This window comes from Anabrus simplex, chromosome 1 (genome assembly GCF_040414725.1).
Source record: "Anabrus simplex isolate iqAnaSimp1 chromosome 1, ASM4041472v1, whole genome shotgun sequence".
Lineage (NCBI taxonomy): Eukaryota > Metazoa > Arthropoda > Insecta > Orthoptera > Tettigoniidae > Anabrus > Anabrus simplex.
In genome coordinates, this window is record NC_090265.1 from 1226185502 (window position 1) to 1226210039 (window position 24538).

A 24538-nucleotide genomic window follows, 5' to 3' on the forward strand; every position below is an offset into this window, starting at 1 on the left:
ATGGAGGAGGATAGGTTACCTAGGAGAATAATGGACTCTACTATGGAGGGTAAGAGAAGTAGAGGTAGACGAAGACGACGATGGTTAGACTCGGTTTCTAACAATTTAAAAATAAGAAGTATAGAACTAAATGAGGCCACAACACTAGTTGCAAATCGAGGAATGTGGCGACGTTTAGTAAATTCACAGAGGCTTGCAGACTGAACGCTGAAAGGCATAACAGTCTATAATGATAATGTATGTATGTATGTATGTATGTATGTATGTAAGTAAGTATGTATGTATGTTTGACAGTATGAGGTATTAATGATGCTAGCAATGCCATTATTTATGCAGCCAGTCCCTATTATGAATGGTGTAAAAAAGTTACTCATAGGATCAATTGCTTCAAGCATTTCAGTGGGCTTAGCAGGCTGGTATGTAATAGCAACCTATGGTCCGGTGAGGAAAGCAACAGGAAACCACTTCATTCCTCATTTCCCTAGTATACCTCTTTAGTGACACATAGGCCATCCATGGCGGCTGGTGGCGGAGCTGTTGGGTATCCAATCGGCCTTCGGAGTGAATACTCAAGTTATTTAGTTTTAATTATGTGTTATTTTAATCTCATTAGTGGAATTTATTAGGATCATGCATGATTTTTAATATACTGTAGTATTTAATTCCAGAGCCTCCGTGGCTCAGGCGGCAGCGCGCCGGCCTCTCACCGCTGGGTTCCGTTGTTCACATACCGCTCATTCTATGTGAGATTTGTTCTGGACAAGGAGGATGTGGTGCAGGGTTTTTCTCCGGGTACTCCGGTTTTCCCTTTCCAGCTACACTCTTCTATATAATTTCATTTCACATGTCATTCATTAATAATTTTCCCAGGCAGCCGGCACAATTCCTATCCTCGCCGCTAGATGGGGGGTTTTATTCATTCAATTTCTGACCCGGTCGAATGACTGGAAACAGGCTGTGGATTTTCATTATCATTTAGTTCCATTTTCTGTTAGGTGATCAGCCCGAAGGCTAGTTGGATTCTCAAATAGTAACATTATTGTGTTCATACAGAACCCATTAGACTCAGCCAATGAAACAGTGCGTCATTTGCATATTCTGTGTGAGCCAGTGGGCTTGGAATAGCTGTCAATATTTTGCCGACATTCGTTTGCCTACGGATTGCGTGAGATTATCAATCTACTTGGACGGATGATCCATTCCAGAATGACAGTCTCCTAGTCTGAAGCCAAACCATGAAATGTTCACCGTGCGTCAAGTCGGAACCACTCGGGGACCTCTTTTCAAGAATATTAAAGCCATTGTCGCATATTTAAAACCCAGATTTCAAAAGGCAGGAAGCCAAGAGAATAATTTTTTCAGTGTGAAATCACTCATATATCTTGAATCTAAGAAATGTCACGTGAACACATACAACTGAGCTCTTGGGAATTCGAAGAATTGCACAAGGAAAAGGAGGTGCAATATTCATACACATCATCTTATGAAGCCTCAGTGTAGGGCAGAACCTTAGAGATCCCTTAGAAGAGAGGTCGACAAACTTATTCACTAATCTACTGAGAGAAGTTACCACATTCTCGAAAGGTCAACCGTTCAAACAATTGCAAATTTTACATACTGTTTTAGAAAGTTAAATTAATATAACAATACAGACATAATAGATAATTAAATTAATATGTGCACATGAAATTAAATGACACAACAAATAGCTGAAAAAAAGGTTTACAATGAGTTGTTTACTTAGTATGAAACTTGGCAGAAACTCTTCTTAACAGTAACCCATGCAACTCACAAAACAATATATATCGATGGAATTTACTTGTTTTAAATTAATTATGTATTAATTGTTGGTTGAGTTTGTTTCATAATTTCAGTTTTTCATAATTTTATGTTTCTTGAGTGCAATAAATTTTAGTCAGTAAAACGCTTCCTTTCATTTAAAGTAGCTAGGCCTCTCTTTCTCCCCGTCCATCACGTCAATAAGTGACAGAGCCCGTAAAAACCCCTGTAAACACAAGAATCTACAAATGCATACCGCTCATGCTGCCGAGGTAAATGACAGACAACCAAAAGGGTTCAATACTTGCTCTTAAATAATGTTCAGCTTTCCTTTAATTTAACATTTAAATTTATTTATTTATTTATTTATTTATTTATTTATTTATTTATTTATTTATTTATTTATTTATTTATTTATTTATTTATTTATTTATTTATTGTGAACATAACAGGTCATTAGTCCCAATTACAATGTTCACGACAATTGTTACTTACATGTTAAAAATACATATTAAGAACAAAAACCACTACCTAGTTAGAGTAATCCTAAAACTTAATTACTCTGACACACAAGTCACATTACTAAAATAAAAAAAATAAAAAAGAATAATTATGGTTAATATAACTAATAATACATTACATTACTAATACATTCTAATTAAAATCAGTATAATATTTAAAACAATTATTTTAATAGGATTTCCACTTGGAATGTAATACATTTAAAAAACAAGGTTTACAACATTTATACTAGTTTATACTATTATTCCTTTTTTTTAAATCTTCATAATATATTAAATTATGTTCAGAAGTACAGTGTTATATGTCGAAAATGAATGTAGCTTCAGCCATACTAAAAATATCAACATAAGGATGAATATTGTTGTAGAGCCTCATTGCTCTGTTAATTGGGGAGTTCTTATGTATTTCGGTCTTAGCCTTTGATAGAAAGAATATATTTCTAGGACGACTTAGTTTATGTGGCACATAAAATGTTATTGATTTCAATATGTTTGAGTCATCAATTACAGAATTAATTATTTTATACAGGAAAGTCAAATCTTTGCAACTTCGTCTGTGGTGCAAGCTATTCACACCATGTTCCTTCAGCATACCTGAGTAATTTATGAAGGTTGGGTAATTTCCTGTGATTTTATAAGTCATGAATTTTAAAAGCTTGTTTTGAGTACTCTCGATAAGATTGATATTTTTTGTGGTCACTGGGTTCCAAACAACTGAGCCATACTCAAGTCTGGACCTTACAAATGAGTTAAACAAGGTTAATAGTGTCTTTGGACGAAATATTTCTCATTCTTAACTTCAATGGCCGTTGATAAATTTTATTTTATTTTATGTCTACCTTAAGTTTTAAACTGAAATTAAATTGTCAGTTAATATTAACTTAGTTTGTTAATTATTTGTTTAAATGAATTTTAAATTATATTAGCTGTATTTTAACTATTTCAATTATTTTATTTTAGACGCCAACGGCCGTAGCCGTGTTGAAACACCGGATCCCGTGAGATCTCCGAAGTTAAGCAACATTGGGCGTGGTCAGGAGTTGGATGGGTTGCCACGCGCTGTTGGTGTGGGATAAGGGAATGGAGGAGCGGAAAGGAACTGGCCATCCTACCGCACGTAAACTCCGGCTCAAGAATACTTCTGCGGAGGTTCGAACCTGCCTTCGGGCAGAATAACCCTTACCTTACTTATTTTAGACTGTAAATATTGTGGTTAACTGTAAGAGAGGGCATAGAGCCCTAACTTTACCGCTGAACAAGTACCCTACACGTGACCCCTGGGTGGTACCGAACAATGACGATTACGAATAAATACGTCAATTAATATTTATTTAGAACAAAATTCCAAATTCATGTGTTGCTACTAGACGAAGTACACAAAACACTGTTTAATTTTTTTGTTTTAATAACAAATATTCATAAATGTAATGGACAAAAATCGATACACACATAATTGCATACGTACAGGATGGCCTACCTAAATTCTTCATTTCAGATACCTTCTGACTAGTTGAAGATAGCGACATCTAGGTGAATGTCCGACTCCTGCATGGATGGTAATCATGTTGGCCTTTGGTCCAAGAACTCCAGGGTTCGATTACTGGCTGGTTTTTAACTTTCTTTGGTTAATTCCTAAGGCTCGAGGGCTAGGTATTTTTGCCGCTTTCAGCATTATAATCCATCATAGACACGCAGGTCGCCCATGCGGCGTCAACTAGAAAGACCAGCCCGTGCCTCTCCGGTGGCCACACGCTTGTATTATAATTATTATTTTGCTGTTTGTTTTACGTCGTACCGTCTTATGGCGACGATGGGATAGGAAAGGCCTAGGAATGGGAAGGAAGCGGCCATGGCCTTAGTTAAGGAACAGCCCCAGCATTAGCCTGGTGTGAAAATGGGAAACCACGGAAAACCATCTTCAGGGTAGCCGATTTGAACCCACTATCTCCTGGATGCAAGCAGGGCCAACTCGCCCGGTATTATTATTATCAAAAGATGCTATTTCCCTCCTAAGGAATTTGTGGAAAAACGCCAAGAAACGTGTAATAAAAGGCACACGGGACGTATCCATGATCGGATATGGTACTGCATTTAAGGAATTACATATTTATAATCTAGATTGCTCATGCCATTCGATAGTATTCAAGTACTGTAATGCATGTGGACGAAATAATTTAAAAAATCGAAATAGCACGTTTTGAACAGACACTTCTTAAACGTGATTTCGTCAGTAGTCATAGGTCAAGAAGATAGGGGCTAAACTTGACTGAAATGTCTTGTGTAACGAATCTTCCTTATACAGTGTTATTCTTTTCAGTTTGCAGTGTGCAAGCTTCTGTGAGGGACCTCGTTAGTGCTGCGGCCTTGGCTTCTTCTAGTTACATGGAATAGACGGCTTAATGACCTTAATCTTGCCAGTCAAAATACAACCACTGTATTTTAAATCCGTTGTATTCTTCAACACCTCTCACCTTGAAATCATTCATTTCGTTAACCATTATCACCTTGGCCTTTCTCTGATTCTCTCACGCTCTGTAGCCGAGTTTATTATTCTCCTATAATTTTTACCTCACGTGTCCCGACATCAAACCTGGTTCATACGCAAAGCTTCATTCGTCGGCTTTTTTCTTTACTTAGCCTTTAACTGTCCGCCTCTCGGGTTTAGTAGTTACTGTGATTAGCCCCCCATCCACCTTCCGGAGGACAGGGTTCGATTCCCGTCTCTGCCACGAAATTTGAAAAGCGGCTCGAGGCGGGAACGGGATCCACTCAGACTCCGGAGGTCAACTGAGTAGAGGGACTCGAATCCCACCTCAGCCATCCTCGAAGTGGTTTCCCACTTCCTCTCTAGGCAAACGCTGGATGGTACAACTTAAAGTGACGACCACTTCCTTCCCTCTTCCTTGCCTATCGCTCCGAGTCTTCCTACACCCCGCAAGGCGCCTGTGCAGTATAGCAAGCGAGACCATCTGGACAGGGTACTGGTCCTCTTCTCCAGTTATATCCCCGACCAAATGTCCCACACTCTAGGACACTGCCTTTGAGGCGTTAGAGGTGGAAACACTCAAGGGTCTGGAGGAGAAACCAACCCTGGGTAGCCTTTAGCTCCTTACTGCAAATACCTTTCTTCCACGCCCAAAAATGTATTCACGTTGCTTTCATATCTGTTGCTTCCAGTTTTCAATTTTGCTGTCGAAGCCTAATGTTTATAGTGCGCCATGTCCTCATGTATGGGCTACAACAAGTCTGTTACTTCCGTTGAGCTGTCTCGGTCTCATCCTTAGCTTTGACAATATGAAAGTAACTGAGGTATAAGTGATGCTAGTAACCCGATCCTGGCTCAGTCCGGTGGTATTTGAAGGTGCTCAAATACGACAGCCTCGTGTCGGTAGATTTACTGGCACGTAAAAGAACTCCTGCGGGACTAAATTCCTGCACCTCGGCGTCTCCGAAAACCGTAAAAGTAGTTAGTGGGACGTAAAGCAAATAGCATTATTATGCTAGTAACCCCATTTCCCCATCGATGGTATCTTTACCTTGTCGTGGTGGTGGGGCTTGTGTGGTCAAAAGATCCTGAGAGCTATGCCGGCGGTAGCTTAGCTACTGGTAGGGCCTCCCTTGCTGGACAGTTCGAAGGTGATGATCCAGACTAAAAGGGATACCCTGGTCCTCCAGGTTGGGGGTTGGGCATAGGGTTGACAACTCTATCCCGTTAAAAAAAACTGTTGAGAAACCGCAAAGAGTAAGAACAAACCGGACGGATAAAATTGATAAACGACCTAGGGGAGGAAATGGTTATGGATTGGTATTAGCGACTTGGAATGTGAGAAGCCTACTCCAGCCAGGGAAAAGCAGAAAACTAGAAGAGGAACTAAGAAAGTATAATGTTGAAATCGCTGCTCTACAAGAAATTAGATGGCGGGAAATTGAGATGTTCGATTTACAGGATTATACTTTAATCAACAGTGGGAATAGCGATAACATCTGTGGAACAGGCTTTATGATATCTAAACAACTCAAGCATACCTTAATGTCTTACAAGGCAGTAAATGAAAGAATCTGTATAATGAACATCAGGGGCCGCTTCTTCAATTATACACTTATAAGCGTACATGCACCTACGGAAGAAAAGGAGGATGAACTAAAGGATAAGTTTTATGAAGAACTAGAGAAACAGTACGATGAGGCACCTAGACATGACATTAAAATAGTAATTGGGGACTTCAATGCAAAAGTGGGACAAGAGGAAGAATTTAGACCCACAATAGGAGCACAGAGTTTACATTTGGAAAGTAACAACAATGGGTTACGGCTTATTGACTTCGCTACAGCAAAGGATATGGTAATCAGTAGCACTACATTTGAGCACAAGAGAATTCATAAAGAAACTTGGGAGGCACCAGATGGGAACACCAAGAATCAAATCGACCACATACTGATTGATAAAAGACATGCGACAGATGTACAGGATGTGCGTACTTATAGAGGTGCGGATATAGATTCAGACCACTATTTGGTGAAAGCTAAATTGAAACAAAAGCTTGCGGTAAGAGTCAGAGGTAAAGCAGAAAGGATGAAAGGATTTAACCAAGAACAAAATGATGATGCAAGGAAAAAGGAGTATGAAAGACAGGTTGAAGAAGGTTTGAAAAACCATAAAAATGCAGTAACAGTGGATGAATCATGGCGGGTGATTAAGGAAGCCATCACGTATGCAGCCCAGGAGATACTAGGAGAAAGAAAGAAACAGCCAAAGAAGGATTGGTATGATGAGGAAGTAAAGCTAGCCTTGGAGAAAAGAAATAAAGCAAGGATGATATATATGCAACGGGCAACAAGAGCTACTCACTAAACATATGTGGAATGCAGAAGGGAAGCCAAGAATCTTTGTAGAAAAAAGAGAAATGGAAAAAGATCTGATAAAAGAGATGCAACAAGATTATGAGCATAAGAGAAGTAGAAAGTTTTATAGAAACGTAAAGCAGAGAAAAAGTGGATTTCAACCAAGAGTAAGCTGCATACAAAATAAGGATGGGCAACTACTTGGAAATACCCAGGAAGTATTAGATAGATGGGCAGAATATTTTGAGGAGGTTTTGAATCCAGTTAAAATAAAAAATGAAGAATATGAATTAGAATTGCCAAATAGTGAATCTAATGAAGATGAATCTGAGGAATACAATAGTGAACCACCCACTTTGGAAGAAGTAAAAGGCGTCCTCTTATCGATGAAGAATAATAAGTCACCAGGAGAAGATGTAATAACAGCTGAGTTGTTAAAATATGGTGGAACGGTATTGATACAATCATTGTATAAGTTGATACTGGAAATCTGGCGAACAGAGAAATTACCAGAAGAATGGGAAACAGCTTGGGTGTACCCAATTCTTAAGAAGGGAAATAAATTGAAATGTGAAAATTACAGAGGGATATCTCTGCTTTGCATAGGCTACAAGATTTTTACCATAATAATATCTAAGCGTCTAACACACAAAGCAGAGCAGGATCTTGGAGAATATCAGTGTGGATTTCGTGCAAACCGTTCAACAATAGATCATATCTTTACAATGAGGATCATCCTGGAGAGGTGCTATGAATATAACATACCACTGTATCAACTATACGTTGATTTTAAACAAGCGTACGATTCAGTGCTGAGAGGAAAACTACTCATCGAAATGAAAGCCCTTGGTTATCCTGGGAAGCTGATTAGGTTGGTAAAAACAGCTTTAAGTGGAAGTAAATCTAAGGTATGCGTACAAGGGAAAGTATCGCGAACCTTCGATGTAAAAGTGGGTTTGAGACAAGGAGATCCAATGTCTGCTGTCCTCTTCAATATTGCTTTAGAAACAGCTGTGCGTACCATCACTGGAAATCGTGAAAGGAACAAATATCATAGACTAATTCAAATATTGGCATATGCAGATGATGTGGCCATAATTTCTCGTACAAAGAATGCACTTCTCGAAACCTATGAAGAATTGGAGAGGGGAGCACAGCAAATTGGACTGGCAGTGAATAACAACAAAACTAAGTTCCTAGTGAGTTCCAGAACTCGTCAACCTCCAAATGCACTGAGGTGTGGAGAAAAGTGTTTTGAAGGGGTACAGGAATTTAGATATCTAGGCTCTCTGATTACTTCACAAAATGAAACAAAAAAGGAAATAAACTCTAGACTGGCTGCAGGAAATCGATGCTATGCTGCCTTAATTCCAACATTAAGAAATAAACAAATATCCAGGAAAGCTAAGTTGACCATTTATAAGACTGTCATTAGACCAGTGGTTACATATGGAGCTGAGACCTGGGTATTAAATAAAACAGAAGAATATAGATTAATGACATGGGAAAGAAAGGTTTTGAGGAAGATTTTTGGGCCAGTTAAAACTGAACTGGGATGGTGTATTAGATCTAATCAGGAGCTTAGAGACCTGTACCAAGAGCAGGATATAGTATCTTTGATGAAGACTGCTAGAGTGCGTTGGCTAGGACATGTCCATCGAATGGAGACTACAAGAGAACCTAAGAAAGTGCTGGAGGGGCATCCAGGTGGAAGACGATGTAGAGGTAGACCAAGAAAGCGATGGATAGAAGAGGTGCAGACTGATCTACGTACCATGGGAGTCCGGAGATGGAGGACCAAGGCAATCGACAGAGAGCTTTGGAAGAAGATTGTTGCGGAGACCAAGGTTCTGCAAGGACCGTAGCGTCAAGGAGTAAGTAAGTAAGTAAGTAACTCCATTTATTAAGCAACCACTCTGTTATGAACGGTGTGGAAATGTCACTCATAGGGTCTGTTGGTGCGTCCATTTCAGTGCGCTTGGCAGACAGGTATGTAACATCAACGACTAGCTCAGTGAAGAAAGCAACGGGGAACCACCTTACACCCCATATCCCTAGCACGCCTTTTCCGTGATTCCAGGCCAGCTGAGTACTCAGGCTTACTCCGGCTTACGAAAAACATATTCCTAGTCTACCCAGGTTTCATTGCTAAGTCAGACTGAAAACAAAGCGACAAGGATAATCACGTCAAGGAACTTAATTAATTTAATGTCCTATATGGACGTATGATTATATCATACATTTTAATAGGCTTAATAGTTTAAATGACAGTACAATATTCAAATAAAAATAAATGTACGTAGGTGTGACTGACACATGAACGTATCCACGTACTCACCATCTGCAATTGTGTTAGATGCTTTTTCCACCAAATATATTTTCCATATTCAGGACTGATGGACGTAAGCAGATAATAGGTGTACATGATAGTATGCACTACAGTATTCATGAAAGCCAGAAAGAATCCATGACCACCTGGAAGAGAAGCATAGTAGTGAACAATTTTACTGTTATCAGTGTACGTATCATTGATATAATGATAGGTCTGGAGAGGGGTGGAGTGAAAAAGGGTCCGGTTGCAGGAGTAACTGTTGATGGGGTGAAATTTCCCCATGTTAGTACTTAGGTGTTAATTTAAGGGAAAGTCGTCATCAGGATAATCACATTAACGAGATTGTAAATAAAGGTTAAGGTCTCGTCATGTGGTTATGAAGGTATAGTAGCAAGGACGTAAAGGAGAGAACGTATAAATCTCTGGTAAGATCCCAGTTAAGTTTGTTTCCAGTATATGGGACCCACATCAGGATTACTTCATACGGGATATAGAAGAGATCCAAAGATGAGCAGCGCGATTCGCTGGGGGTGTCACTAAAATGTTGCAAATTTTGGGCTGGAAAGACTTGGAAGTAAAGAAACGAGCTGCTCGACTAACCAACATGTTCAGAGCTGTCAGTAGAGAGATGACGTGGGGTGAGGTTAGTAGACGAATAAGCTTGAGTGGGGCTTTTATAGGTAATAAATATCATAATATGAAGATAAAGTTGGAGTACAAGAGGAGAATTTGGGCACATATTCATTTTTAGGAGGAGGAATTAGGAAATGGAATATTTATTATTATTTTTACAATTATCGATACAGTTCCAAATTCTTTTTAATCATTTCAGAAATGTCTAAGTAAAATGTGATAGGCAACCTGTCACTTGGACGACAGCCCTAAATGCAAATCAATAAAGACTGATTTCTTCTTCCTAGCCTTACAATATGCTTTACGTCACATCAACACAGATAGTTTTTATGGCGACGATGGGAAAGGAAAGTTGTAGGAGTGGGAAGGTAGCGGCCGTGACCTTAATTAAGGTACAGCCCCATAATTTGCCTGGTGTGAAAATGGGAGACCACGGGAAACCATCTTCAGGGCTGCCAATAGTGAGGTTCGAAACCACCATCACCCGAATAGAAACTAACAGCTACGTGGTCTGTGCCGTGCAACCAGCTCTATCAGTCCTGAGTGGTTTAATATCACGCCAGAATAAACTATCCCTATGAAACCGTCACATATTCGTTCTACCTTTACCTGTCGCTACGACAATATGAAAGGTGTCAAATTATAACATGTATCCTAGTGTGTTTATGAAAGCAGTAAAGCGAATATTGTTGGGAGATCAGAAGAATGCACGTGCCTGGTGAGGAACGGGGCGAAGGGGTTTTCACCAGCAGAGCCAGTGACGCAATGGTTACTATAGCAACTCTGCTACTACCCAGACGACTTTATATTGTCTTCTACTGGCAGCTCTTCGCTCTTGTCAGTTGTAATCCAGCAAACTGCGAAGTGTGAGTCAATGTTTTTGTGTAGCAGATAAGAGCAGATAAGAGCCGATCTGTCTGGGCAGAACAGGAAGTTCGTGCTTGCAGGCCACATTCCTCACTCTTGCATTCTTCTCATCTCTACACAGTACCTAGCTGTCGGAGGGAGGTGAAAGAACGCGATACGTACGTCAACTGTTCATATTTCGTATCGTCGGCTTTCTTTTAAAACCTCGTATGTCTCAATGCTCTTCCCGCCCATTATATTCCTTAAGACTGGTCACGCCCCTCGACCACATATGGATATGCAGTCCATAAGAATAATTTTCGTTGTGTTCATTTTCGCATGCTGCTCCTGTAAAGGAAAATGGACCTTATCATACCGTATTGTACGGATGTTGTTTGCATGGCGAATTTATGCAGTCCTACAGTATAATGTATTTAAGGTTAGTTATCCTTTACAGCATCGCAGAGGAAAATGGACAGAATGAAAATTATTCTGATGGACTGCATATAAATATGCGCCTAGGAGGCGTGACCAGTCTTAAGGGATATTATGGGTCGGAAGAGCATTGAGACATACGAGGTTTTAAAAGAAAGACGACGATATGCAGTGCGTCTCTTGGCATTTACTTTGTTATTTACTCGAGCGGGGCAGCCCACGGCTGACAAATGAATCACGTTGGAATAATTCTTTCTCGAAAACTTTTCAAAATAATTACAATTTTGTATGTCCGTAAGTTCAACACCAGCAGTAGAAAACTGTGTAGCTCCATTTTGGAAACAGGCCAAGTTAACACCGTTATCTAAACAGATATTGCCACTCTAACAAAGTACTACAAAGTCAATTATGGGATCCTTGATAACTAGTGTTGCCAACACGGTCGTTTTCCCACTAAATCTAGGGGGTTCTTTACTCTTTTTCAGTAGGTAAATTTTAACTCGTAGTAGGCAGTGAGAAATCTACTCTTTTCATGCTCAAGTCAGTAGATATTTTGGTGGTTTTAATACAATGATACTAGAGAGTATAATAATGCAATAGTCACATTTTATATTCTTGACGTTTACAATTGTGGTGCCATCAGAAGGCGAGCTGCGGAGCTGAGATGCAGGGCATAGGCCTACCCTTAAAAATAAGGAAGCAAGGAATGCTTCCGTGCGACTTTCTTTCTTACTTTCTTCCTTTCTTTCTTTCTTAGTAATGTGTCACTTCTTCAAGCGTCAAATGCACTTAAAGTTGGTATAGAGTCATTGATTCCTCTTCTTGAATCATGTAACTTTGACGCCAGTGCAAAGCTGAATTTATCATTTGAATAAACGTGTCCTTTGTAAAATGGTTTCAAGTTCTGAACAACGGTAACTTCTGGTGTAAGTTGACGAAAGTCTGTGATGCAAGTGACACCAATCCATTTCAGCAACTGGCAACATTTACACTGCCACCCCTAGTTTTGCCAAAGCCAACTGCGGAACTGGAGAGAATTTGCAGTCAGTAGAAATTCTTAAAATTAAAGCCAAAAATTGAATGAGACCTGAACGATAAATTTGCTTTTATAAAAATAACATTTCTGATTTATAAGCTACCAGAACGAAATATTACAAGGAGCCCTGAAAAACCAAACATCTTCTTCTTCTGTGCGTTTTAGCGAAGTGTTAAGAAACTACATCAGTGGTCACTGACTGTAAGGTCCTACTCCATGGCTAAATGGTTAGCATGCTGGCCTTTCGTCCAGAGGGTTGCGGGTTCGATTTCCGGCCGGATTGGGGATTTTAACCTTCATTCGTTAATTCCGATGGCTCGGAGGTTGGGAATGTGTGTGCTGTCTTCATCATTAGAATGTATCACAGGTAGGGCGCCATCATCGTAGACGCGGAGGTCACCTGTACGGCGTCAGCTCGAAAGACCTGCACCAGGCCACTTCAGAAGCCACACGCCATTATAACAATTATTATTGACTATGAGGTAAGTTTATCTTGAAATTTATTTCTAATACTTTAACCTTCGAACTAAAAGGATATACTTAATTTTCCTTTGAGGTAGTATTTTCGTATAACTCAACAAGGTGTAAGTAGGTAAGGGTAGGGAGGGGTGTGTGTGTGTATTGTGGAGGGGGAAATTGGCTAGTGGTTTCTGGTGGTTTTCAAGCAGCCGTTAAGTGGATAATCCTATTCCACTGTTGGCAACGCTGTTGATAACTTTACTGGAAGTGAAAACAGAACGTCGATATCCTTAACGGTTCAGGAGTTATTTGATGTTGACATCTTGGCTGAATTACTCTGTGTACCAACAGTACAATAGTGAGCACAAGGAAAACGAATTTCTAGTCAAAAATTAAGCCCTGAAAGTAGAAGTAAGGTAGTTATTAAACCCAGAATTACATGTTGGTGTCATCCAGTGGAAGAAGAATTTTTAAATAACATCAAATTATATAAATCACCTTGGAAATATTTATATACATTTTATACGATCTGTTTATAATTCATAAACTCATCTCAGTACTCTTGAGGAAAGTTTGGTTAAGTGGCTACGATTTAAAATTTGTCGCCTGATCTATAAATCAAATTGTATAATATAAACCGTGTACTAATATAGATGGTAGGCTGCTGGAATATTTAATTTATCTTAGTTCCTGTTTTATATCTTCTTGCCGTTCCCCTCTTTGCACAAGTGAACTAGCTTGAGTCCGCCTCTGTGGTGTAGTGGTTAGTGTGATTACCTGACACGCCCAGAGGCCCGGGTTCGATTCCCGGCTCTGCCACGAAATTTGAAAAGTGGTACGAGGGCTGGAACGGGGTCCACTCAGCCTCCGGAGGTCAACTGAGTAGAGGTGGGTTCTATTCCCTCCTCATCCTAGAAGTGGTTTTCCGTGGTTTCCCACTTCTCCTCCAGGCAAATGCCGCGATGGTACCTAGCTTAAGGCCACGGCTGCTTCCTTCCCTCTTCCTTGTCTATCCCTTCCAATCTTCCCATCCTCCCGCAAGGCCCCTGTTCAGCATAGCAGGTAAGGCCGCCTGGGCGAGGTACTGGTCAACCTCCCCAGTCGTATCCCCGACCCAGAGTCTGTAGGTCCAGGACACTGACCTTGAGGCGGTAGAGGTGGGATCCCTTGCTGAGTCCGAGCGAAAAACCGACCCTGTAGAGTAAACAGATTAAGAAAGAAGAAAGAACTAGCTTGAGATGCTTTGTTTGAAACGATTTAACTCCCATTTATATTCCAGCACGCTGTCAAGTTTATTATTCTTCATCACTTGGATAGTGTACTTCTGTGTATTTGAGGAATAAGAGGAGGGCGGTCTTATTTAAAGGAACGTGTCATACTCTCATTAATAAATTATATTATTGTTTCAACCTCTATACTACTACTAAATTGTTTTCGTTCCTCCCATGAAGGGCGAGGGGTGCCTCCTAGACGTTGACGCCGTCTCTCAGGTCGGGAGATTTTTTACGCTGAAGGAGATGCTCGGAGAAGGTGAGGGGGTTGGCTACCGTGGCCTATCCCGGTATTTTCCTTAGTGCAGGAGAAAGGAAAACTACGAAAACCATTCTCAGGACGGCCGACTCTGGGGGCAAGCCCTTCTCTGTCTCCCGCATACAGAGGCATAGAGCCACGGTAGAGCCATGACCATCCCTCCTCTGCTCGGTCGGAGTACAGAGCTGTCGGACCACGGACCATCCGTGGCCACTTGTACGCCGAAACCTACTCTCCAACCGCTGACAACGAGCCTCTATGTCTTAACTTTCCTTATACGGAGTATACTGTAATCAATCGACTAAAAGTAGTTTCTTACCATTACGAACTTGACGTTCGAAATCATGGTCTCGAAATAAAAAGAATTACATACTACTCGCAGCATATGTACATTTAACCGCACAAAAATTAGCCGTCGCAGAAGATGTCTTTCTTTCAAAATCTTCTTGTTCTAAATAGGACGAACATATTGTGCTGGTGGTTGTCTCTTCGGCCAGCGGCTACTCACAGTTTACATATCGAGAATGTATAAAATTAAATGTTTCTTTGCCGGCCAATGTTTGTGCAGTTAAGCGACATAATTTCTTTTGAAACGTACCAGGTAGAAATTTGACTGCCATCCACGTCGTGAGGAACATTCCTGAATGGTGGTATACGTGGACGAAAGATACATGATTCTGCTTCTTTCGTAGAACAAAGAAAACCTGAAAATAGAAAAGTTTAATTTAAATCACTACAAAACTATGCCATTTTGGATGGAAATATTTGATCGATGATACAGTTGTAAGTGTGGCTTCACTAAAACCAATGGCAATATCTCAAGCATGATATATATTTCACCATCACCCACGTCGTACATGTTTGCTACTCAACCCGCCCAAACCGTATTGTGACCGTTCACGGTACTATAGAAACCATATCGTGACATCCCATATCAATAATACGCCGTTTTCCGGGTCATTCTGTGATGTTTGGTCGCATAACTAGCAGACTCTAGCGCTGCACTGAACACGAACGATGCGCTGCTGCTTCAGAGGATGAAAGTCTCTTTGCGCGTAAAGACAAAGTGAGTCATACGCTAGCCAGCAATTAGGACGTCTCTCTCTCTCTCTCTTGTGGGAATGAGTTAGAAGAGGTAAAAGTCATGTGACAGCCTGCGAGCCGTACTTAATAAGTCGGGGTAACCTAGGGAGAAGTTATTCCCTAAATGTTTGTTGGTGAATTTAGTGATGCCAACCAGAAACCTTCATTTGTTTCAAAATTTTCAATACTTTTTTTTGCTAGGGGCTTTACGTCGCGCCGACACAGATAGGTCTTATGGCGACGATGGGATAGGAAAGTCCTAGGAGTTGGAAGGAAGCGGCCGTGGCCTTAATTAAGGTACAGCCCCAGCATTTGCCTGGTGTGAAAATGGGAAACCACGGAAAACCATTTTCAGGGCTGCCGATAGTGGGATTCGAACCTACTATCTCCCGGATGCAAGCTCACAGCCGCGCGCCTCTACGCGTACGGCCAACTCGCCCGGTAAATTTTCAATAATAATAATAATAATAATAATAATAATAATAATAATAATAATAATAATAATAATAATAATAATAATAATAATAATAATAATAATAATAATAACGTGATTCTTGACATACGCACCCAATATTCATGAACAGGAGCTTGTCATAATCAGATAATTCTTTAGTTAATTATGACAACTAAACATTTTCCAGTTACTCAACTTATTAATTACGTGATCTGAATCGGTGCGGAGAATTACAGAACGTCGTCACGGGTCTGACAAGGTGAGCCTACCTTGAATTTCGGCAAGACGTAAGTCAACCATTGCACAAGTGCTAGATTACGCTTTGACGATTATGATCAAACCACCGATCCTACAAAATAAGATTCGATCAGTAAAACATAGAAGGTTAGAGCTATCTTTTTATATGCAAATCAACACCGACAAACGGCTATTTCCGGAGCGACTTCCGACATGGAGGCGTGGTTACCTCCCACCCTTGATTTTTACCCTCTGTATTACAAAAGAAGTTGGACAGAAGACCACCTAACTATTCTCTACTGTGTCTTCGGACTGTTCGGATGTGTCTTGATTTTGCGCGGCCCGCGAAGTGGTGCAACACATTTATTTATGATGTAGTACCACGTTTGTACGATATAAGTGACAAAAGTACTGTATAAATTGTTATTTGAGTGCATTGATTATTGAAGTGCCGCAGATTGTGAAAAATTCGTGTGTTTACGATATTTTGTACTATGGTGTAATCACCGAAGTTAAGTGAACAAGGAATAACCTACCTATTGTGAGCTGCGTAGCATTCCAGCTACTTTTATATATGTTTAATAGATTCGTGTGTGGATAAATCGATTCACGACTAGTCAAATACAGTGAAGTGTTGTGGAAGCGTAATCGAAATTACAACTATATAGTTGAAAAGTAAATTTATCAAGAAAAATAGTGATTCATGTATAATAATAATAATAATAATAATAATAATAATAATAATAATAATAATAATAATAATAATAATAATCAATGGGCAGCGTCTGCCGAAAATATAAACGTGATGAGTGAGTTGTCTTACATTGTGAGGGGTTGTGAATAAGTAAACTTCTGACCCTTAACATCAAATTACAGTGTTAGTGAGTACGTGATACTTCAGTAACATTGGAATAATTTTAACTATACTTGATTGTAGTGCGTATCACAAATTGACGCAACTGTGATCATAGTGTTTCCTCTTTGCATATTGGAACGAGTGATCGCCGATCTTGGAAGAGAATATACGAGTCACCTACTTATTCTGCATCTCAGTGTGTCTGGTGTCTTCAAGATCATTCCGCCCCGGTAAAATCTACAACATGGAGAATCTCATCCCAGAAGCGAATCAAGGACCTCACGACATCGAAGGCGCCAAGATGATAGCTTAAGCCAGTATGAGTGTGCCTCCTCGGACAAGAATGATCACCCTAAATAAGTACCCTTCAATTTATTATGTTTTAAGGTCATACCCCACCTGTGATGATCGCGAGCTGCTTCGAAGGGATTATAATCTCTTAGCTTGTGTAGTAGAAATTTTGTTTACTGGTATGGTAACCAGCATTTAATTTAAACCCCTTGGAAAGTAATGCATGTTAATTATAAGGTTTCAGTATTGCTATTTTGTCTTCGTGAAGTGTTATAATGAATGGAAGTAGTATCCATTTAGATAATTTCAAATATTATGACAAAATGAGACGTTGTGTATCTTCAGAGAGTACATGGATGACTTGTACCCCATGCGTAAAACAAAGTATTTGAGGGGTTAAAAGTGAAATTTTGGACGCAAGTACGATTTCCAGATCGTGGATATAATATGTAAATGTTTAGAATGTTCTGAATAATAAGTTCTTAAGTAAATACATGCGGGTGTTTGTGGTGTTGAGCTGGAAACGGCGGTCAGTTAATATGTTGCCAGTTGATAGTCAAAGCAAGATTGAGATATGTCAGAGATAATTTATGTACAGTGTGAGGAATCGTACCACACTAAATATAATGGAATTAGGTTGAATAGATCCATATGAGAATTAACATGTTACAGTTAAGCTCAAAGGAGCCGTGTTAGCCCGAACTTAATATCGAGGCGGCTGATTGAAGAGAGATATTTTCCCTTAACTGAATGGAAGGGAGACGGTCTAGAGTACCGTTACGCTAAGTGAAAGTGTCAGCTGTATAAGGGTTTGAGGAGATTGCGGGCAGGTTACAAGCTTTCGACTTTGGAGTGTTGACTGAGCATTTCCTTTCTAGCAATGTCCGACAAACACTCACAGAGAGAATGGCTAATTGTCATCGCAATTGAATTAATATGTTAGGAAACAGTAGAATTCCTCCCAATTTTATTTCATTTACACTGACTGACAGAGCAAATGCAACACCAAGAAGGAGTGGTCAGAACTTTATGCCAATTGCAGGGTAGACTGACGTCACTGAGGTATGCTCATGATGTGAAATGCGCCGCTGTGCTGCGCACGTAGCGAACGATAAATGGGACACGGCGTTGGCGAATGGCCCACTTCGTACCGTGATTTCTCAGCCGACAGTCATTGTAGAACGTGTTGTCGTGTGCCACAGGACACGTGTATAGCTACGAATGCCAGGCCGCCGTCAACGGAGGCATTTCCAGCAGACAGATGACTTTACGAGGGGTATGGTGATCGGGCTGAGAAGGGCAGGTTGGTCGCTTCGTCAAATCGCAGCCGATACCCATAGGGATGTGTCCACGGTGCAGCGCCTGTGGCGAAGATGGTTGGCGCAGGGACATGTGGCACGTGCGAGGGGTCCAGGCGCAGTCCGAGTGACGTCAGCACGCGAGGATCGGCGCATCCGCCGCCAAGCGGTGGCAGCCCCGCCCCGCACGCCACGTCAACCGCCATTCTTCAGCATGTGCAAGACACCCTGGCTGTTCCAATATCGACCAGAACAATTTCCCGTCGATTGGTTGAAGGAGGCCTGCACTCCCGGCGTCCGCTCAGAAGACTACCATTGACTCCACAGCATAGACGTGCACGCCTGGCATGGTGCCGGGCTAGAGCGACTTGGATGAGGGAATGGCGGAACGTCGTGTTCTCCGATGAGTCACGCTTCTGTTCTGTCAGTGATAGTCACCGCAGACGAGTGTGGCGTCGGCGTGGAGAAAGGTCAAATCCGGCAGTAACTGTGGAGCGCCCTACCGCTAGACAACGCGGCATCATGGTTTGGGGCGCTATTGCGTATGATTCCACGTCACCTCTAGTGCGTATTCACGGCACGTTAAATGCCCACCGCTACGTGCAGCATGTGCTGCTGCCGGTGGCACTCCCGTACCTTCAGGGGCTGCCCAATGCTCTGTTTCAGCAGGATAATGCCCGCCCACACACTGCTCGCATCTCCCAACAGGCTCTACGAGGTGTACAGATGCTTCCGTGGCCAGCGTACTCTCCGGATCTCTCACCAATCGAACACGTGTGGGATCTCATTGGACGCCGTTTGCAAACTCTGCCCCAGCCTCGTACGGACGACCAACTGTGGCAAATTGTTGACAGAGAATGGAGAACCATCCCTCAGAACACCATCCGCACTCTTATTGACTCTGTACCTCGACGTGTTTCTGCGTGCATCGCCGCTCGCGGTGGTCCTACATCCTACTGAGTGGATGCCGTGCGCATTGTGTAACCTGCATATCGGTTTGAAATAAACATCAATTATTCGTCCGTGCCGTCTCTGCTTTTTCCCCAACTTTCATCCCTTTCGAACCACTCCTTCTTGGTGTTGCATTTGCTCTGTCAGTCAGTGTATTTCATGCGATCTGGAGATTTAAAAACATGCATCCTGCTGCAAGAAGACCACGAGCTCGACCCAATCCAAGGGCAATGTATATCATCACCGTTATTTTGATGATGGAAGGGCCATTCCTTCCATATAATCATGTATATATGAAAAAAAAGTTCATCATATATGTTTAATAGTAGATGAGTGTATGTAAAATATTGTGTTATCGTTAATGTTTTATTCATAAGTTGAACGATTCAATGTATTATTCATAATCCCGGCAAAATATGCCTATGCGATTATTTACATCTTTGTAAATAATAATGAAGTTAGTTACTAGGGGCTAAATATGACTTTCAGATATTTTGGGATGTGCTTGTCATAATCAACATATTGTCTTAATCCCTAGATTGCGTAATGATATAATCACAGGAAATCATAATATTTCAGACTCCAACTCATGAATAGGAGGTTGGGATGATGACATAACGTGTGATCATTATTGTGCCCATTAGTATACATAATGAATTGACTAATTAATTAATGAATGTTTAACAATGTCGTGAATAGTGGAAGTGATATTAAAAGGAAATGCCTCTTAACATTGGGATTATTTGGTGTGGAATACAAATTCTACAGGACAATCAAATAATAATTTACCAATTTAAATCCCACATACTTATGATTAATGTTATTTTATGGCACATTTTATTTTAGTTGTTCTTTTCTCAGCTTATAATAAATTTTATTTTGATAAAACTTTAAAAATATCATTCTTCTAATTAAGTAGTGATGTTGTATTCCTCTTAAATATTTGATATCCCTACTTATAAATGATTTACATAATGCCCATTAGTACGGACGCACCATCGACCCGTTTTGCTCTAAAAATTTAGCCGCGGTTACTATAAGTAGGGGTGATGAGAATTCGATTCTGGGGTCGTTCGTCGAAGACCTCATCACGTATTTTCCGTTCAACCGATGCACTTACGAATTATTATTATTATTATTATTATTATTATTATTATTATGCACTGAAGCCCTGGACAGGTGCCATATTAACGTCGTGGATTATAGGAGTATTTCTAAATTTGCTTGGTGCAGACAGAAAGAGCCCATTTCTGTATATGTACTGGGAATAGAATTACTCAGGAACATAAACAGACAGGCAACATGCCAGTTTACAAAATGACAGACTGTGAGCGGGAAAGGAAACTCCTAATCACGTTCTCTGTAGAAAGAGCTGATTAGAACCATGGATCCTTACTGCGTAAACTGCATCGAGAGATACGGATGTACATATGTCTAATGTACGTTGCGTACTTACAGTAGTTCGAAGCAAATGCAGGAAACCTCTCTTGTTCTGACGTTCTCATAGGGATTGGGCAATAGAAAATTGTAAAGAAAGCTCTTTTCACAGATGAGAAATACTCTGAAGAACTAGGGAGGAGGATCCGTTACGTATACCGAGGAAAAAATGAGTCGACATATTCAGGAAATTCCCAATAGAATGTAAGAAGATGTATCGAGATTATTTCATCAATGAAGGAACAAGACTATCGATAAGCCCGATGTTGAGTAACCAGTACACTGCAATGCAGAAAGGAGGGTTGTTCGTGAGTTGCAAAAAACATTTCCAGTCAGTGATGGAAATTTTCAGCAAGATTTGACTCCTTACTACTCTTCAAAGAAAGCCGACGAATTATTTAGTGACTACAATATTTCTCTGTTAAGGCTAGGTCACACTTGGCGATTTTATAGCAGCGAGTCAGCTAGCAACGAGTACTCGCTGTTTAAATCGCTCAGTGTGATTAAAAAAGTCGCTACTCGCCGTAAGCCCAGCGAGAAGGAAAATCGCTGGGAGAAGAGTTGGACATGTTTAACTTTTCTCGCTGCTAGCTAGTCACGTGATCATCCCGCAGCGACTCATCGCCTTGTGTGACAGCGTAATCGCTGATACAGAAGTGCACAGTAGCGAGAAGTTTTAGCTTAAAACACCTTATAAATATACTTTCCAGTGTTATCATTTAAGATTGGTAATATAAAGTGGTCAGGTGATCAGATAATACCATTCCTGAAGGTCTTACGGAAGTATGAGGCCCTGTGGGACGTTTCGACGTGTGAAAAGGAGATCGTAGAGACAGTGCTTATTCTAAAATTATTCTAAATTAAACTAGTTTGGATTTACGGTTACTCTAGATGAGGTCAAGAAGAAAAAGAACCTAAAAGACGTATACAGAGCAGACATTAGCCTGTCACCACTTGCCAAGCAACGTAGTGTTATTTCCAATTTTGTCCTGCATGAGATCGCCATACGCAAATTCGTATTTTGCTTTACAATAAGTGGTGTAATCATTTCAAGCAAGTCATCGAATTTGCGAGGGCTCATTCTTAGAACATTGCGGTACGCTTCCAGATCTTCTGGAGAAAGCTCTTGCTTGTCTCTTGGAGGCTCCGAGCTGACCTCTCCTTTCTATCCAGTCTCTCACCTATTTACGTTTTCTTGATTCTTTCGTCAACACTGTCAATAATTCGCTACTGACCTCATGCACTGTAAGTCTCAACAAACGTCTTATAACATTACACCGTAATCCAACAGACGACATTATTATAAAACACCACGAAAATTACACAAAACTCAGCAAACTAGTCTACTGAAACGACGAAACACAATGTTATCGCTACTTGTACCTCTATATACTACCTCGCTTGAGTCTCTCTAATGTGACATAAATTCTCGTAGCGATTTTGCTGTCAGCGAGAACTAGCAACGAGAATATCGCCAAGTGTGACTAGGATTTAGAGTGGCCAGGAAACTCCTCTGATATTAATTATATAGAAAACATGTGAGCAACTAGCAAAGGGGATCACAAAAACTTAACTGTTCCACAAAACTACGTACGATTGTAGATGGCTTTACTTTGATATATTTCAGGTAAGAGCATACATGGAAAATGTTAAAATCACCGTAAGAAATGTATATTTCTATATAAGATTCAACGAGGTGTAACTTACCGTATCTAGTAGATCGTACACTTTGAGGAGAAAATAATACCGCGTCAGTGTCACCACCTGAAACATTAAATACACATGAAGTGAATATCTACCCTTAAACTTTATGGTTGAAAATAATCAATCATTGAAGATTTAAGAGATATGTGACGTCATAATGGTAGAGGGTCATTTAGGGGTAAGTCCCACATTTCAATTCGTTATAACTTCATATCCATGACAGTAGTCACATTTTACCAAGTACACCGAAAGGATGCACAAACTAATACAGTTTTCACCAGCCTGTATTTCTTATCGGAACACAGCGTTGATTTTGGCTTCTGGTGGCTTTTCTCGCTGTCGTCTGTTATCGACACAGCAGAACAATGTCTTAAGGCCACCACACACAGAAAGCTAAGCTACGCTACGCTACGCTACGCTACGCTACGCTATGCTACGCTAAGCAATGCCAAGCTGTGGTGTGCTAAGACACGAATAAGAAGCTAAGCTAGACTACGCTGGGTAGCAATTTTATTGTCGCGCTGTTGTAAATAATCAATTACTCTTTCTGCTCGGTGGCATGAAACTTTTTTTTTTTTTCGAAAGGGTTTGACTGGCTGAGATTGTGCTGGTGTGGGGGCCGCCGGAACAGATGATGAATCATAAATATGTGATAAGGAGTGTAGGTCTTCACACTGCGGACTCTCAGTCATCTGAATGGTTATTTCAGTTATCTCTTGACCTCGATATATTCCCTGCCTGTCAATCTTTGAATGTGTGCTGTAAGGAAAATTAAGCTATTAATATACATCCAAAGGTATATTAAGAAATGACACATGAAGATCTGTTTATGGAGAATTAGCATACTGAACTGTCCTAGTCCTTGTGCTTCAAACACAATTATTCATGTTCTTCATTTTAATCGTAATAAAATGTTTATACTGTCTTAGCTGCAAAACATAACAAATCGAGACGATCGTATTTACTTACAACCTCGAATGAATTACATGCGTTTTAAATTATAATATACTCAACATATGAATTCACTTATAACTTCATCAAATTTTAATATTTAAAAGTATGTTTAAAATATTTTAAATATCAGCCATACTACGTTCAAGTGACAGCCCACCTTCTTGTAGAAACATAAGGCAGAAGGAATCCCATTTGTTTGTGGAATTTCCACTCCATTTTTTCCCTTCCTGTCCACTTTTACTCTCTTTTTGTCTCTTTATTACCTCCCTAAAACAGTCTGTCAGTCTTTTCCAGGGTAAGTTTTTATTTAAGTTCTTTACTTAAAACAATATACAGTATGTTATTATTTTACCTTTTTCTTAGTAAGTGTTGATATATTTAAGAATATTGCATACAGTTACATAGTAGGCGCTTCAACCGTATATGCTAAATTGTAAATAATGTGCATAAAGCCATGTCAAAAATGTATTCTTCTCAAACAATTAAAACTGTCAAAATTTCAATCAATTTGAAGTACTTATTTCCTGCCAACAGTTTTCTTTTCTTGTCAAGTATCTGTAGTAATTTGATGACGTATCATAATGGCAGGGAAATCTTTTCACCTCCTCAGTTAGTCGTTCTTCTTTTGGCCTGTTATCCATCGTATTAAAATAACGAAGTACTACCAGAAGTGACACACACGACACGACTAAACGCACACGACAGCCTGCCAGATTAACTGCTCAGAAATGAAAAGCGTATGCGCCAGGCCAGCTACAGCCAAGAAAATCGCCTGGCTAGCGATCTGTCTAGCTTAGCTTAGTTTAGCCTGGCTTAGTATAGCTTAGCATAGCGACCTGTGTGTGTCATCGTACTTAAAT

At 40.3% G+C, this 24538-nt stretch overlaps 1 protein-coding gene across 1 annotated transcript in view; it reads right to left on the bottom strand.

Moving 5' to 3' along the window:
• LOC136858214 (very long chain fatty acid elongase 7) overlaps positions 1 to 24538 on the bottom strand; it is a 156701-nt gene that overhangs the window by 4405 nt on the left and 127758 nt on the right. Inside the window, exons 5-7 of the mRNA XM_067137598.2 lie at positions 22728 to 22784; positions 15012 to 15117; positions 9481 to 9617 (exon numbers count right to left, since the gene is read on the bottom strand). Coding sequence (XP_066993699.1) covers positions 9481 to 9617; positions 15012 to 15117; positions 22728 to 22784 — 300 coding nt within the window. The remainder of the gene's footprint in view (positions 1 to 9480; positions 9618 to 15011; positions 15118 to 22727; positions 22785 to 24538) is intronic.